At 42.8% G+C, this 17,778-nt stretch overlaps 1 protein-coding gene across 3 annotated transcripts; it reads right to left on the reverse strand.

Moving 5' to 3' along the window:
- Positions 1-1,571: 1,571 nt before the first annotated feature.
- On the reverse strand, positions 1,572-17,676 carry adam11 (ADAM metallopeptidase domain 11). Of its 3 annotated transcripts, XM_061755604.1 has the most exons (27): positions 17,335-17,676; positions 16,760-16,896; positions 15,743-15,819; positions 15,517-15,583; positions 12,749-12,831; positions 12,537-12,594; positions 11,945-12,002; positions 10,881-11,023; positions 10,481-10,555; positions 10,279-10,350; positions 9,401-9,567; positions 9,212-9,296; positions 9,046-9,136; positions 7,822-7,873; positions 7,633-7,732; positions 6,943-7,014; positions 6,770-6,862; positions 6,618-6,698; positions 6,352-6,402; positions 6,220-6,283; positions 6,021-6,126; positions 5,726-5,845; positions 4,851-5,019; positions 4,642-4,756; positions 3,921-4,011; positions 2,937-2,954; positions 1,572-1,870 (listed from the first exon to the last, which is right to left on the reverse strand). In XM_061755604.1, the coding sequence occupies exons 1-27, from the start codon at positions 17,390-17,392 to the stop codon at positions 1,855-1,857; spliced, it is 2,319 nt and encodes a 772-aa protein (XP_061611588.1). In that variant the 5' UTR covers positions 17,393-17,676; the 3' UTR covers positions 1,572-1,854. The 3 variants fall into 3 exon arrangements, with proteins under 3 accessions (XP_061611588.1, XP_061611587.1, XP_061611589.1); XM_061755603.1 differs by lacking the exon at positions 1,572-1,870 and having other exon boundaries at positions 1,883-2,954; XM_061755605.1 differs by lacking the exons at positions 1,572-1,870; positions 12,537-12,594; positions 15,743-15,819; positions 16,760-16,896; positions 17,335-17,676 and having other exon boundaries at positions 1,883-2,954; positions 15,517-15,552.
- Positions 17,677-17,778: the final 102 nt, after the last annotated feature.

Here is a 17,778-nt window from a genome sequence, read left to right on the forward strand (position 1 = left end):
CACTTAAAAAAAAATAAACTGGCAACTGTACATAATAAAGATCGAACATTTAAAAAAAGCATATCTATTAATAAAAAAAAACAAACACGATAACGTAAAAACATTATTTTCTAATTTAAATATATTTTCTATAAAAGCAAACTCCTGCAGCACCACCGCAGGTTGTTGGACCAAACAAATTCTTTGAGTCATGACTCGAGTGATGCTCAAGGGAACAAATGAAACGCATTCATCAAGCTGCTGCTGTATAAATATCCATTTTGATAACATGGCACAATACGGGGGAGGGGGGGACAACAACAACATCTTTGAACACAAAATAGTTTCCCTCTTTTATCAACTTGCATAGTGCTCATACTGAGAAGAAGAGAAAAAAATCACATTTATGACGTATTTTGTTTTTTCTGCTATTCTATCAGGGGAAAAAAAAAAAAAAAAACGTGTTTCCGACAACATTAAACTACTCTCCGGATGGGGAATATTTTGCGTGAAAGTCAAGTCATCAGAAAACTTTATACTCAAGTACAGATACCTGAAAAAAAAAATCTACTTGAATACACTGACAAGTATTTGTACTTGATTACTTTCCACCAGTGGCGAATACGAAGCACACCTCATTGAGTGATTATTTTCGATGTGGGCCAAATGGACTTTCGAGCACTTTCGGCCTCACTAGTAGGAAGAGGATCGACTTTTATTTTTGAAGTCGCATCTCTCACCGCGTGAAAACGAGCGACAACTTTTCACAAAAACAAAAAACAAGACCTGCAAATGTCAGTTGATGCTCTTTTTTGCACCACTGTCGTTAACAACTTGATGAAGTCCTCTAAAGGTAATTTTCTACTGCAGGATTTCACAAACTTTACTGAGCCAAGGCACCTAATTTAAACCTTCTCGCTATCTGGTGGAAAGAGCCTTTAGTTGCTCAGACTGTCACTATAAGCCGCAGCATAGATAGATTAACAAAGATACATTATTTGTCGTGAATAAATATTCATTTTACAGCGGGTGGGAATCACTGGTCTAGCGATATAAAATAAAAATAAAGACAACCAGCATGCGTTCAATCAAAAAGGGGCCTTTTAAGAATAAAGTGTAATTAGATACGTCTGAATAGTTTTAATGGTAATAATGATAATGGTTCCATATGCACTTCTGCGAATATTTACAATGAAAACAAACTCTATTGCTACCTTTGTGTTCGAGTCACACATCATTTTTGGGATACCGGATGTTAAAATCTGCCATTCAGTGTATTTTTTGCTGAATAAACAGCTCAATGAAGATTATGGTCACAAATATACATGCGTTTAGTCGAAACGACTCTGCGAATAAGATTTGGACGGAGAAATGTCATTCATCTGTGGTTTTGTAGGGCAGGACGTGGCTTTAAATATGCAGTCAGCTATTGCACCATCTTAAAACTCACTGGACACTTCATTAGGAACACCTATTAGGTTAAAAAAATGAAACAACAACATACAGCTGAATGCACAGTTTGGAGCTTTTGAGTCATTTTCCAGTTTTCCAATGTTTAATTGGCATTATGATTATGAGGGGGGGGGGGGGGGGGGTTCTTGGAAGAAAAAGAAAATCTCTCCCCAGTCATGATTTTAGTGTTACATACGGTTACATACTGACGCCAAACGATACATTCATACATCGATGCATATTACGTACGGGAGCAGAAGAGGCTGGTAAGGCCGTCAGAGAAAGAAGAAAGGAAAAGGGGAAAAAAGGGGGGGGGGGGGGAGATGGTGAAAGGCGAAGGCTCCCACGCGCCCCCGAAAGGCGGGAAGGCGCCTCGAAATATTCGGCATGCAGAGGGCAAGACGTCGTCGCTGGGGATGAGGGTCAAACTCCAGAAGATCTGAGGAGCAGAGGAGGAAGAGAGCGGAAGGTGAAGGAGAAAGAAGATGAGGGCAAGAAGGGACACAAGGGGAAGGAGGAGAAGTGATCATCAACAACAAACAAAAACTCAAACGAGTTATTATTTTTTCTTACGATATCCACAATATGGCAGAAGTACAAACATGGGCAACCTTGCAGTTTATCTGTTTTTTCTGTTTTTGTTTTTTTTAAAACCCCAAAACATTTCAACCCACAAAGGCTCAACATATACTTTCTTACAGTGGATATAAAAAGTCTACAGAAGGGACGTCAGCCCCAACTGTGCATGTTTTTAAGTCCGGGTTAAACATTTTTCTTTTATTAGTATTATTTTATTTATTCATGATATTTCTTCCACTGTATGCTGTTTTAATTGTACTTTTATTTTGTTTTAAATGTTTATAAGCTGTTTGTTTCCCTTTGTTTTTAAATGCTTTTAATCATGTAAAGCACATTGAGTTACCTTGTGTATGAAATGTGCTATATAAATAAATGGGCTTTGCTTTGCTTACACACGCTTGTTCAAATACCACATTTTTGTGGTATAAAAAAAATAAATGACAAGATGAATCATTTCAAAACTTTTTCCACTATTAACGTGACTTGTTCCCTGTCTAACTCAATTGCATTTCTAAAAATCATTTCCAGAGGAAAAATTAAATATAAGCAACTGAAATAATGTGTTTGCACAAGTGTGCACACCCTCTTACAACTGGGGAAGTTAAAAAAATAACCGATCTCATTCAAACTCATGTTGAATGGGAGTCAGCGCACATCTGCCACCATTTCAAGTGCCTCTGATTAACCCCAAATAAAGTTCAGATGTTCTAGTAGGCTTTTTACAAATACCTGGCACTTGAAAAGGGGTTTGTAGACTTTTTACATCCACTGCATGATAAACATTTCTTGGATCATATTTTTCATAGAGTTATGAATGAGGTCTCTAAAAATGTGGTGTAAACTGATGTAAGTAACAAAAAATGACCACAAAGAGAGCTGGAATATTGTGTTATTTGGAAGTTCAGGACTCAAAGGCTGGGTCGTACCTTCCTCTCCGGATGTTTCTGGATGAGCACGGCGGAAGGCAACAAGAGGGAGAGACAGACACACAAACGGGTCAGCGGTGAGGCCCAAAACAATTGGATGACGTCTTTACCGAGAGGCGCGATCGTGCCGTGGAACCGAAGCACACCTCAAGCATCTTTTGGACAGCCTCAAAAATCTCAAGAAGCTTAGCATAGCGTAAAGGTTAGCATTGAGGGCTGCCTCAACAACAATAGAAGTATAAGGTTTCCCCTGAGTTTGAATTTTTTAATTCTCCATTATTCGCTGAGAACCTCACCTATTCCCTATCATAGTGCTCTTCCTGAAATGCCCTAAGATGCCACAAGATGATGCCAAAGCCCTGTCTAATGGAAAAGTAGCATTTTTGCTATTCATATTAAACCGTAAATACAGTGGCCCCCACTATTCGCGAGGGATCAGGACCGGGTTGGACCGTGAATAGCCAAAAATCGCTGATTTTATTTCTTTTTTTCAACCCCTAAAATTCTTGAATAAGTGGGGATAAACCATCAATAAACGTTTTCAAGGTTGGTACCCCCAAGGGAGAAAAAAAACACACACCAAAAAAAAACATGGGGAAAAAAATTCATTAAAAAATGTGAGGGTTCTCTGTATACCATAAACTATGATCGCAAAACACTTTAATATTATTTCAAACACATCTTACAACATTACCCTTCATAATAATAACGCACCGGAAGTGTGTACGGGTGGCAAAGACTCTCTGTAACAACCCATGCTAAACTTAGCTCCTCCCCGACATACTGTACGAAGCTTGTAGGTCCCACAGAAAAGAAAGACTAGCGAACCACGAATATGCGGGGGATGACTGATGACTGTTTTCAAACTCCGTTCTAACAGTATCAATGGCAAGAAAAAGTATTCCAGCATTTGCAAGCTTTCGCTCGGAAAGAACATTTTGATGACTGTTAGCATTCACGAGATGCCGCCAGGCGTGTACTTACTTGAATCCCCATCCGGTGCCTCCCAGGACGATGGCCCCTAGCAGGATGGCGCCGGCCACCGAGCCAATGATGATGTTGGTACCGCTCGGACCTGCAGATATCATCAATACAAATATGTACACACTGCCGTGACACTTCAATTACATTTTTGTATAAATACAATTCCCTGCAGCCTTTGTTATAGTTGTTGCCATCTTGTGGAAAATGCTATATTACTGTGATACAAAGAGTGCGAAAGATCTTGGGTAATGAGGCACATGCTGCTTCACCAAGTCAAAAAGACAAAAAAATGTTTACATTTCCATTTCCAGAGATGACAAAATCATTGCCAGATAAAAAAAAAATATATATATATATTTTAAAAAAAACATACAAAATGTGATCTTTTCATTTACAGTCATTTGGGGGAAAGGTACTTATTGTTGTTAGTTTATATATAATAGTAAATTAAGGCTGGGAGATTAATCCATTTTATCATGGAAAATAATATTTCAAAGCTTGCTTGCTATCAGGAGAAATAAAGTAAATCCCACAAGGCGCACAAAAACAAACAAAAAAAAAGACAGTACAGTATGACATTTGGAATTTCTATAAGCGAAGGGGGAAAATCGATTGAAATAGTTTTTGTGAAAAAATTGAGGATTTTATTACATATAACATATCACGCAGCCCTCCAATTAATCAGTTTATACTTTACTATTTCTTTTAACGGATTAGTTACCTTTGTACTTCTCGGGGCCCTCGGGCGGCGTGGGAATGGGAATGGGGTCAAACACGCTGCAGTCCTTCCCGGTGTAGTCCGGATCGCAGATACACTTCACCTCGTTGCTGCACGTCTGGAGGCGTTCAAAGGTCAAACGGCATCACTAGCGGCTACAAAGTAAAATAAAACAACACAGGAAAGGACTTTGGAGGGCGCGTCAGTCTCACGCCGTGATGGGAGCAGACGCGCGAGATAGACGAGCCGGGGCACATGCTGAGGTTGAAGGTGGTGACCGGGAGGCAGCGGCGTTCCAGACACATCATGTTGGGCCCGCATGGCGTTCCGTCCTCCACGTAGCCCAGGTCCAAGCCGTCGTCCAGCACTGCGTGACCACCCCTGTTATTTTTATTTTCAAAATAAAGTCATTCAAATTATTTTTTTTATTGGGGGGGGGGGGGGAGGGATCGAAGGATACAAGGGATACTTTGTCCCTGTAAAGTGAAAATAAATGTCTTTCTTATGCCTTGTTTGAGCGACTAAACAAAATCTGCAAAAAGCCTCCGGTGGCTGGAATAAATGCCAGCGGCCCGAGTCACCAGCAAGCTTGCTAGCTCACAGGCTAGCGGTGCTCGTCCCAGACGGCGGACGGGCGTTGGGCTCCTCCGCGGCACTCCCTCCTCGGTAGCGATTTAAATAACAAAACTGAGCTGTTCTAGAAATTGTTTCAGCAAGGGAAGATGCATTTTCAGTCTGTAGCCATCACTAGCTAGCGAGCTAGCTAGCTAACTGCGTGCTGCAGTGGTAGGAATAGGCCTAGTAATAACCAAGTAATTCCAACTCGCACGAGAGAAATGGTGAGAAACAGTTTAATGCTATACAGCATCTCTCCAAGCGACCAGTACATGAGTTCTCAGTCTTCGCATGTTTTCTGCAATTATCTTCAAACGTAATGTTATTGCCTGTTTTTTTCAAAAGCTCCACAAAGTCTGCCTAGCAACAAGACCAGGAAATGGTGCCGTTTTTCACAGAACCTGCTGACTTTTACAGGCAGGGTAAATGGGGATTGAAATGTTGTGTGTGCATATGTGATTGTAATGCTCACCTGCAGTCCAGGTATCTGTTGTGATGATAGACGGTCAGACTGGTGAGTTTACCCTGCAGCTCGCCAAAGCTCGGCTTGTCGCTCACGTTGGTGCACAGCAGCAGACCACACAGAACATCCCTGCACAAAAAAATAAAAGAACACAGGAGGGCGGGATGTGTAAATTATTTCCAGCGCTTCACTTGTTCCACATTTTGTTCTGTTACAGCGTTATTCCAAAATTGATGAAATCCATTTTTCCCCCTGAAAATTCTACACACGAGTTCCTCCAATAATTGGCCACAGTCTCACTCACTGCTTGTTACAATGCATCCATCCCTGGCCGCCGGGCTCGGGTCCGCAGTTTCCTTTCTCCGTGCCCTCGGAATTGAGCTTTTCATAGCAGAACCTGTCAGCGGAGTCTGAGAGGGGGAAAAAAAAAAAAAAAAAAAAAAGATTGATGAAAAATGTCTCTTGCAAAGCTGAATGTTGCGCATTTCCTGTCCCATCCTTACTGTGGCCCCACAGGCTCCTGCACTGGCCGTCCCTGGTCTTGCAGCGGCCTCCGTAGCAGCGACCCTGAGGAGCGAGAGGTTAAGGGTCACGGTGGAGGAAAGGGCACGCCCATTGAGCGGAGGCGACCTTACCTGGCCGGCCTCACACGTGTAGCCGTCCAGTTTGTGGACGTTGTGAGGACACTGCGGGACAGAGAGCGTAAACGGAATATGTCAGTTCGTCCGTTGCCAATGTGACGTTAGCGTCCGTTTTACACATAAGTGTTAATGTGAGTGTGTATGGTTGTTCATCTCTGTGTGTCCTGCAGACTGGCTAGCCCAAAATCATAATACTAATAATAATGCATATAAAATGGATGCTTGGATCCTACTATAGATGTGGTGGGATGTTTTCATACCTGGCTGGAGTCCCCCGCGCAGGTTTCCGGAATGTCACAGTCATTGACGGCCTCTCGACACGTCACGCCTCTCAGCTCATACTGCGACCGCATTGGACAACGTAGCGGGTAAACGAAACAAACAGCACACGTAAGCTACTCACGTATAATACCTTGCAGTCCCTGCAGCAGAGGCCGTTGCTGCACATTGCATTGTGGGTAAGCGTGCACTTCTTGCAGCAGTTGGCTCCGCTGCGGGCGCACTCCTACCAGACCGGAGAGGGAACTTTACCGTGTGATCACGAATACAAGCGTCCACGCGAATGGGGAACGAACGAGTGGTTACCACGAGTGTGCCGCAGTCGCACTCCTCTCCCAGCTCCACGTAGCCGTTGCCGCACTCGGGCGGGTCCAGCAGCTACAGCATGTCATTTAAAAGACTTTCCATTAGGTACACCCTGCTCAATCGAATGAAAGCCAATATAAGAACTGTAAAAAAAAAAAACGTCCTTTACTTATATAATAATGCTCAGTAGATTATTACTGCAAAAAAAAAAAAAAACTCCTATTCACCATTTTTGTGCTCACGCCAAAAGCCTTGTCTAATATAAATCTATTGCTGTGGCGCCATCTTGTGGCATCATAGTGCCAAGCAACTATGGTGAAGCAAATTTTACATGCATACATTTAAACCCATGCCCACCTGTCGGGTTTAAAAATCAAATGTGGCCCTTGAGCACAAAAGTTAAATGTCAGTGCAGACCGGGATAAGGATATTTTTCTTCCACTTTTCAACCTTAAACTGTGGCACCGATGTACCATCGGATGGAGCTGTGAAAATACTGTATATGGCAGTTGGCACCCACTTTATAATGTGTATTGCACCACCTACAGGACTGGAGTGGAACCGCATCCCCCAGCGCATCAGGACTGTTTCCAATCAAGCAAGCCAGATGACATGTTTAGGATTGTAGGATTATTCTGCGCTCTACTAATTAGAATTATTAGGATTCTTTTCATTAGCGCTCTCCCTCACCTTGCTGGGCTTGTTGAACAAGCAGCTGCCGCCGCCCAGCTGCAGGAAACGAAGATATTCGTCGATACTGCAGCGAGAGAACTTCCTGGGCAGGTAGTAGCTGATAAGACAAAAAAAAAATAAAAAAAACAGAAATGCCTCAGTTAAATTTGTCTGTCAGAAAAAGACTACTTATGCATTTGTACTTACCCGGTGTCCTCCATGATGCACCCCAACCACGGGTCGGGACACCTGCAGTCTCCTGGCCACAGAAATCAAAGCCACATTGCTTAAAACCAGAGCAGTGAGTCAGACCTCCTCCAAGATTCGTGCATTATTTACAGAGTAATTCAGGAAAAAGATACATAAAAGAACATACTGCATAATATAAATCAACTATTCAATCCAAAATAAAAAAAATACTAATATTAAACACAATTTTATTTCATTTATTATTTAAATACGACTAATAATAATCAGAATAATTCCTTTTTTCAGGCGCATATAAAACAAGACATTGAAATAACTAATACAGTGAGCTTTGAGATACAAGTTGAATTGGTTCCGTGACTATGCTAACTCATAAAAATATAGTAATAATTCAATTAAATAGAATGTAAAGAATTAAACAGCTTTTGTATGTGTGGCTCCTTCTGGTGTGCACGCCATGGCCAACTGGGGGGAGTATAATACAGACTTTCGCATATCCCGGGTGATTGAAAAGTAACTCCCTATATTTAAATACTTGTAATTTATTTCTGAACTATAATACTTACAAGAAATGAACATGAGAAGAAAGTGTATTGCATGGAGTTTTATTTCAAATTGGATACGGGCGCCAGCATTAGCCACCAGTTTCTCAAGCCGCCTGGAAACCGCATTAACTGATTTCACGAGGAACTCTTGTGGGATGGAAGACATAACTTCTCGTAGTCGCCCTTCAAGTTCTTCCAAAGTCGTTGATTTGGTAGACTAGATTTGCTCCTTTAATCATGGAACATACACAAAAAAAACTGAGAAAAATATTACAACACATGAATAAATTATAAGTATTTTAAAATATGGGGTTACTTTTCAATCGCCCTGTAAATGGAGATGGAAGTTTCTGTTCCAACTCGTCAGAAAGTTTCAGCAATATTAATTGTTTTTTTTTTGTCGAGGATAAAGAATATGCTTGTGTGTATTGCTACACTGTCTGTCTACATGTGTTGCTCCATCGTTTTGTGTACAAATATTTGTTGCTTAAAGGGTCATAATAATATGACCGCGACTTTATTCGTCAGTCCTTCTAAAATGTTCACATAAAGCAACTATAATGATAATAATGCAACACTTTGAAAAAGAAGAAAATGATTAATAAAAACAGCTCTGAAAAAAAACCAAAAAAACAAAAAAGCAATCTCACAAAATGTCGTGCAAGGTCACTTAGCCAACCTGCAGCGGGTCTGTCCTTTTTCCTCAGCATTCCGATGTTCTGGCCCAGGCTCTGGCACAGCGTGATGGCCACCGGACCAACGGCGCCATACTGAACACACAAAGCAAGTTAGCTGCTGTGGAAAAAAAAAAAGACATTTGTGGAGGGCTCGTTTGGGAGCCTCACCTCATTGATGCCGCCGCCCCTGTTAAGCGAGCAGACTCCGCCGATGTAGGCGGCTTCGCTGCGGCTGCTCATGAACGTCCTCCCGCTGCAAAGAGACACGAGGAGAGCCGGGCTTGAGCGGACGCGGCGGGACGGGATGGGGGAGGGGCAAAACGGCGGCCGAGGTGAGGCGGGAGCGTGGGAACCCACGAGAGGAGGTGCACGGCGTCGCAGCGCTCGCGGATGCTCGCTTTCCGGTACTTCATGAAGTCGCGCAGGGTGAGCAGCGCGTCGTCGCCCACGGAGATGCGGTTGTCCGATGACCAGGTTTCCATGGCGACCAGGACGATGCGCGTGTTGAGCTGCTCCTTGTAGATCTGAAGAGCGTTTTTGTGCTCACGTCAAAGCAACAACTTGGCATCTTTGTGTCAAAGAAGTATATTGAAGTGACTTGAGGAGTCTCACTTGGACATAAGTCGTGCTTTGCCGCCATCTGGTGGCATCTATAGGCAATTACAATTTTTTTTTCCGAGGGGTGCCATTAATGGAATAGTGGGGATTCATTCCCCATTAAAATAAATGGAAATGCAAGTGATCCAGCCTCCCAAAAACATGAATGAAAATGTTTTATAATAAGGAAACTAGCACTCTATAATACTGTACTTTGTAAAAACATATAGTCATGACATAATTTAATCGAATTTAATGATTTAAACAGTTAATGCCACATTTTTTTTTTGCTTCAATTCAATGGACATCGTGCTGATCCATCTGGTGTGCGCGCATTGGCCACATGGGGGCGGTATACTATAATACAGACACAAGAATATGGAGACTGTCACTTCTCCGCAAGCTGCAGTAATATTAGCTGTTTTTCGTAGAGGATAAATAATATTTGCCTGTGAGTAATGTTGTATTGTCTGTCAATATCCAATGAGCTTGCCAAGGTATTTTCTGGTAGCATCACCAAACTTTCATCAGCTGTCAACAAGACTTTATCCCATCTTTATTATGATATACTATTTTTAAAACAAGAAGCATTTTCCATGCGTGTGAATAAGTGTGAGTGCAGACGCACGACAACTCACCGCGTCTGCCATGTTCACCACCGCTTTGGCAAAGTTCTTCGTCTGAGAGGTCAACCGGCGCTGTTGGGCAAACTGGAGAGAACAAACTGCTCTTTACAAAGTGCTGAATTGTTAAATGTCCTTTGTTTAAAAAAGAAATAAATAAATTTAAAAAAAGAAAAAAAAGGAGTCATCCTTCACTGGAGACGCTTTTTCAGCTCACCAGTTCGTAGTCATTTACGACCATCAGCTCGATGTATTTGGTCTCTGTCTGGACTGTGTGTTGACCCTGACGCACCTGCAGGTGACAAAATGGCATAAAAACTGCACCAAACAAATCATGTGAGTGGCCCCAAAGTCATATACAATGAGAACATTTTTTTTTAAGGATGTTTGGTTTGTTGTTTATTTGTTCATTTATTTTCACGCCACTTCCGTCTTTTTACAGAGGATGTGACCTATTTTATGACATCTATTGGGATAGATGAAAATAAAAACTAACCATGGAAAATCCCTGAGAATTTCATCAGATCAGGTTTGAATTTGTTGCACTGGACCCAAAAGAAATTTGGCATATGTATGAAAAGAGAAAACTCAGAATGGAGTATTTATGACTGACTGACTTGTCTTTTTGATCGTCTCAAGCTGTTGGCGAGCCTCTCCTTGGCCTTCTGCGCAGACCAGTCGTCTCCATCCCACCTCTTCCCGTCTCCTTTGGCCCCGCCGCCCAACTGTGCTTCAGGCCGGGTGCCGTTCACGCTGCATGCTGGGAAAAGCAGACGGGACGGCGGGAGAGGGAGAAAAAAAGAGAGGGCTTAGTCATCATCAGCCGTGTATTTTTGGTGCTCTCATCTTCTGGAGAAATCAATAGCACATGGGCCGTGGACGAAGATAAATCTAGTGGGGGTGGGGGGTGGGCGGGGTAACAGAAAGGGAATGTGAGGACATATCTGGATGAGATGAAGATGGGCGGGTGCGATTGGAGCCTTTAAGAGGCGAGGAGGAGAAAATAAGGTAAAGTGGCACACGCTCGTAATCTCAAATCATCTTTCGCCATTGAAATGAATGGAAACACCATTCATACATTCCAGCCTCCCAATAAGAAAAAAATAACACTCTAAATACATACAGTAATGAAATTATTAAATATAATGACAAGGAATTAAACCGTTTTTGTCACACTTTCTCCTTCAATGGCGCCGTTCGTTCTGGTGTGAGCGTCTTGGCCATATGTGGGTATTATAAGACCGACATACGGATATACTGTACTGGAGGCACAACTTAGTCGTTCTTCTTAGAGGATAAAGAATATACAGTATGCCTTTGAGTTTTGTTATTTGGTCTGTCTACGTGTGTTGCAGCCCTGTTTGTGTTCACATATCCATTGCTTAAAGGGTAACAACACTGCCACATAGATGCTAATTGTTAGCAGTGTGCCTATAGAGTTTCCCATTGGATGTTAGCATTCAGGGAGCGGAGGCTACGTGGTTGCTTTATAGACACAAAGCGTAATTCTCTTGAAGCAGCGCAACAGCTGTCGGCATCTCCGCTGTAGCAACTCCTCCAGGCAGCATTATTACTGTTCAATATAACACCGGCATGGCTAATTTTACCCATGGTTGATAAATAAACAAAACCCTAATCAAGGGGAGTAATTTACATCCACAATTGGGAGTAGTAGGCCTACCTGGACACGAAGGCGGGAGGATGTCGATGTGAGGCATTCGATACACAACATGGTCCACCTGCCCCACAAAATACGACAAAAGCAAGAGTTAGATTGGGTTTTATGGAAATATTAAAGATGCTATATAACAACGAGTCTTTCAAAAGATTATTTTTTTCTGTGATGAGAGCTCAGCTGATGCATAATTTATCAATCAATCACTCAGCGGGCGGTCGTAATGGCAGACACTCGCACACTGGAGCTGGGGATGAATACTTTATGAAAATCTGACATATAAAGCCAAGGACACAACAATTAGTGGGGGGTGGGGGGGGGTGATTGTGAAGAAAGGCGCCGCTATCGATCCGCCTCCCTCGTCTATGTAATTGAGCTCCATTACGAACGGAAAATGAGCTCTTCCACTCTCTCCCACCACTTTCTTCCACTTTTCACTAGTGCACAATCACACCTTGCCAAAGTACTGAAAAGCACCTTAAAAACCCACCGGCCCATTTCCAGTGGAAATTCCAACAACCATTTATATGGCTTTGAAAGACTGAAAGACATCTGCGCCGCCTGAAAGGGATTCAATGCTAATTCAACCGACACTCACCACGCCACTGCCCGCAGGTTGGATCCCGTACGAGACGTTCCCGTCGGAGAACATCCCCCTGGAATCATTCAAAGCCAAACAACACAGCAGCTTGTAGGAGGGCGTCCCAACATTAGGTACAGTGAGAAGAGAGTGGGCTCTCTTATGCAAGCACACTTCGCCTCCTATTTGGAGAACTGTGCAAGCAATAAAGTTTTCACCAGTTCTCTCACCAGAGGCCGTGGCAGGTGGACACAGCCACCCAGGATAGTGGCAGCCCTCGCACGTGTCCGTGGTAGTAACAGTGCTCTCCTCCCTGGGCAAAGAAGCAACAAAATCGGAGAAAAATATAAATGGGACGTCTATGAAGTTTCCGTTTTTTGGGAAGTTGAATTTTGTACGGGTGAACTGATTTGCATAAAGAAGTCCATAAATATTTATATAACCAGACGAAGAAAAAAACCTCTTTGTAAACTTTTAACATAAGGTAAAACGATAACAGTCATAAATAATAATTTCCTTAATGCAATAATATAAAATATAGGCTTAGATTAACAGACTAACAACTAATTTATTAATTTACCAACAAAAATAAAAAATAAATACAAAATTTTAAAACAATTATTAAATGCTATTTTTTTTCTCATGGAGTTCATTTAGATTCCCTGCCTGTTCCGTTTGTTGAGGACAAAAATGATTTTCATCACACAGAGTGAAAATGGGGGTAAAGGAGTTGGGGGTGGGACGGAAGCGACCGCCTGCAGCACTTAGTCGGAGAGGGCTAATAAATAAAAAGGTGGGATTACAAGGCTTAAAAGGAGGTCGGCAAATTGCCTGACGCAGCACTTCTCGTTGAACATGGAGGAGGAGATGCACATGCCTCATATAATGGACCCTGGCAAGGGTAGAAAAACATTACATTGGGATGTACAGTAAGCCCTCATGAATCAGTCAGAAGACATTGCCAGCGGAGAGGACATTTATTACAAGCGCATTAGCCTGGAGCGCAAAGAGCAAAGCAATGTGACCGTGCTTGTAACCAATCTGGAATATGTCCTTCATTGTTTCCCAGATGTAAGAGCTATCTGTGATGCTGTGATTTGCCAAAGTGTGTTCAACCTGACATTGACACATTTAAAGGGGCTGCTCCAATCACCAAGCCAAACCCTCACTCCTTATTCAATTACTTTCACTTGTGTGTCACGGAGATTCAATGGGAGCGCGAGAGTTGCTCACCAGCTCAATGGAATAGTGGCGGTCCGCGGGGATCAATAAAGAACATTAAGCCAGGAGGAATTTCATTGGGAGGTCATTTAAGATGACATAAATCAAGCTGGTGATGGCAGGAAAGAGAAAAGCTTGCGTACTTAACGTTGCCGGAAATGTCAGTGAGTTTGCACATTGCATTGTGTTGTACAGTATATTGTATTTGTACTACGTGCAATGTGGGCTTTGCAAAGGTAAACGTTGACAAATGTGACATCAGACCTCAATTCGTGATACAATAAGGGCCGCCATTCTTACATGGTGCCAGTTTGCAAATCAACATGGCGTTCCACAGAGATCTGTTCTAGAGCAATGATTATTTACATATTAGAACCTGATCTTGATATACCATATGATTTTAAAAATCCTTTCACTGATTGGTTAAATAATTAATAACCTTGAATATGATACATTAAGTGACAAGACATCCATCTATCTATCCATTTTCCGTACCGCTTGTTCTCACTCGGGTCGCGGGGCTGCTGGAGCCTATCCCAGCTATCTTTGGGGGAGAAGCTGGGTACACCCTGAACAGGTCGCCAGCCAATCGCAGGGCACATATAAAAAAAATGAACCATTTGGACTCACATTCACACCTACGGGCAATTTAGAGTCTTCAATTAACCTAGCATACATGTTTTTGGGATGTGGGAGGAAACCGGAGTGCCCGGAAAAAACCCACGCTGGCACGGGGAGAACATGCAAACTCTACACAGTGGAGGCCGGATTTGAGCCCAGGTCCGCAGAACTGTGAGGCAGATGTGCTAACTTGTCTGTGACAAGGCATAACATTTAAAAAATACAGAAAAAATGGAATGCAGAATATAAAGAGTAGCTATCACAACAAAAAGATAAGGTTAGCCTATTAGCATAATTCCCTAAATCATTATTAAGATACTGTCACAATATCAATAAGAAATACCAATGTGCTTGATAAATTGTGTCGTTTTTTGTTTTTTTATGTCCGTGTAGATTCTCAGTCATCCGGGACATGATAATCCACAAAGGTTGAATCGAGGCAAATTAATTCTTCTTGTTTGTTGAATTTGTTTTCTAAAACGTCCAGAACTGACCAAGGTAATTATGTTATTAGGCTAACAGTATTGCTCAATTAATACATCTGATATCGTCAAAACTACAGTATATCAAAATTGTTAATTTGTTTTTAATAAACGCAACACCAAAAAAATACAAGTTTGTCAGTTTTTATCTCTTTTTTTCACTTGAAATGGACAGATTTTCTCTCATTTCCCCCAAATAATTATATCAATACAGCACAGTATCCAGTACAGTATATGTGTGTGCAGTCAATTTTTTAACAAAATTCTTAACAAATAAAAATATCTGAGACTTCCCCTCCCATCCTCTTCCCACGTTATATTCATTTTATGTACTCATCTTTCTTCATTGTCATTATACTAATTTGAATGCTTTTTATACAGCCCGCAGCTCCAGAGGTGCTGTAAGATTTGGTTTAGCTCCGGAAAATGGAAGCTATTTGAATTCCCCTCACACCACCACAAAGTCGACCCACTGTTGCTCACTGCTGATGATTACCATGACGACCGTGCACTGATTGGTCAGGTGCACTGTGGCGGAAAAACACGCATGCAGCGATAGCGGGAAGACGCCGCTATTGTTTATTTCTCCTCCAGAATACGACTAGGAATAGGTGTTTTTTTGGGGGGGACATTTAGAACATGCGTCTTAATGTTCTCGTTCTTGTCGGCGTTACCTTAATCTGTGACGGATGCCCGTCCTCTTCAAAGTGTCTTTCCACATAGTCTGTCGACAGGAGGTGACTGAAGATGAGAGAAGGATGGGGAAAAAAATTAATGAGTGGCTGTTTCATTTGATTATCGAGTATCACTTGACACAGTCTTAGCTTCTGTGCAAAATAATGTTTAATAATGTTCACACAGTGGCGCACGCTGTAGACTCGGTGGAGTGGGTTTACTTACTGGTTGAGTTCCAGGTCGAGGATAAACGAGCGGCCGAAGGCCTCCACCAGGAAGCTGCTATGGGCCAGATGCACGGGCTGATGGGAAAGCGAGAGAAAGAAGGTAAGCAGCAATAAAACACAGGCTGTTAATAAAATCTCTCAATTGAATAAATGCATTAGAAAAGCAAATGAATAGAAACATACTGTATTATATAGTAAGGAGTGGATATTTCTTTGTCGGTCTGCAAATGTTTGAATTGGGAAGCCATGGAAAATATAGGACGTCGCAAAAAAGTCACTATACATTTCATTTTCATTTCAGGTATCATTTGGACAGACGTGAGGCCGTCAGCATTCGACAGCTTAGGCTTTGCCGTTTTTGGAAGCATATCGTCCCCTTGCCCATGGCTCGTTTTTCTGTCCCATGACTGTAGTTCAGCGCCAGTTTGAGAAGATTTACGCCTGTCAAACTGCACCAACGTGTTGTACAATTAACACTAAGCATGGCCATTTTCTTTTAAAAGGATCTGTTCTTGGAAAAAAAACATGCAGCGGAAGGGCTGCTACTACAACCACGGTGAAAACCGAACTCCTAGAGCAGGCATTCGCGCAAAGTCTATCGTGAGGGCTGCACTTGGAACTCAGCATTAACAAAAAGCTCAATTCCGCAGATGCTTCACAGCGTGAGAAAGCTATATGCGTACAGATTTCCGGTTGAAGCCTTTGAAAAACTCGAATCCGGACTGGATAAAGGTAAAACAATATCCAAGGATTTTCAGCACTGACGGATGTTCTAGGGAGAAGAGTGAATCATTAGGGTCACCTCGTGGTGTAGTATTGCAGGAAAGTCAGTGTGTCCTAACAACACGCTGTCCTCGGTGACTCTTGTCTCCCCTCATAATATTGATCTCTAAAGATCAGTTACGTGATCGCTCCTACAGAGGACCGTCACATCACGGCAAGGAGAAGCTGAGACAGATGTTATGTTCCATATGTTCCATTGCGCTGCGTGAGGAGAATTTTAAAGGGCACCCACCTGCGCCCCCGTCGAGGAGTTGTGGATGCGGGTGTCCAGGCGGCCGTGGAGCAGCTCGTCCCGGGAGTGGATCTGCTGCAGGAGCCTCTTGGGCTGCACGAGATCTACAGTGGGGGGATGCCAGCCCTCCCTCAGACCTGCAAGCACATTAGTGTATACTTCATTTGTTAAACGGGGGGAAATGGACAAACAGCAGTGCCAGGGGCCAGTGCAATTCTGAAAATAAAACCAAAAAAAAATCTCCCTCAAAACAACCTCACAAATGCTCAACATAAAGTCATCCATCCATTTTCTATACCGCTGATTCTCACTTGGCTCCTGTCTCTGTTCAAAAACTTTTTCTCTAACCTTAAATGGGCACAAAAAAACAAATAATAATAACAAATAAAAAAAATTTGGGGTAATGGAAAACGTTCTAACTAGTCCAAAAAATAAGTGGAGTATTATGGAACAATCAGCGTAAGAACTGGGCACCCACCATGTGTAAATGCAAATATTGCGTGCTAATATAAAATGCCCATGCAATGCAACGAGCACACGGTTTGCAAAAAATGCGATTTCCAAGCCACGCTCACCCGTCACGGAGCACCTCGCGAACACTGCGGCGAACAGCAGGCACCCCACGGCCCGCATGGTGCTCACATAGTCCCGCCGGTGCAAGCGCCGTCAAGCGAAGAGAAGAGAGCGGTAGGCGGGCGGCCGGAGCGCAGTGGACGGCGGCGAGCCCGAATGAACCGACGCGGTCCCCCGTGGACACCGTTTGGAGCGTCGAGACTCGTGGGGTCAGGTGGGGGGATTCAAACGTTTATTTCGTCTTCGTCCATGTCTGTTGTCGTGCTTATGAGGGACAACGTGAGCGGAGGAAGTTCCTTGGACCGGGTGTGCGTTTGGTGCCCCCGCAAGAGCGGTCGCTGCGTTTCGGTACTCCCGCCTCACGGGGGCGGTAGTGAGGCTAACGCGACTTGGCACATTGATGCGATATCAGATTTGCTTTTTTGTTTTAATCCTTACTGTTTAAT

This window comes from Phyllopteryx taeniolatus, chromosome 19, assembly GCF_024500385.1.
Source record: "Phyllopteryx taeniolatus isolate TA_2022b chromosome 19, UOR_Ptae_1.2, whole genome shotgun sequence".
NCBI classification, from domain to species: domain Eukaryota; kingdom Metazoa; phylum Chordata; class Actinopteri; order Syngnathiformes; family Syngnathidae; genus Phyllopteryx; species Phyllopteryx taeniolatus.

What these genes read in the sequence shown, in the direction of transcription:
- adam11 (XM_061755603.1), bottom strand. Translation starts at nt 17,392, where the DNA reads ATGCGGGCCGTGGGGTGCCTGCTGTTCGCCGCAGTGTTCGCGAGGTGC. An exon ending in CGCGAGGTGCTCCGTGACGG is followed by an intron (nt 16,897 to 17,334) that starts GTGAGCGTGGCT and finishes ATGTGCTTGCAG; the next exon opens with GTCTGAGGGAGGGCTGGCAT. An exon ending in TGGATGCATTGTAACAAGCA is followed by an intron (nt 5,846 to 6,020) that starts GTGAGTGAGACT and finishes TTTTTTGTGCAG; the next exon opens with GGATGTTCTGTGTGGTCTGC.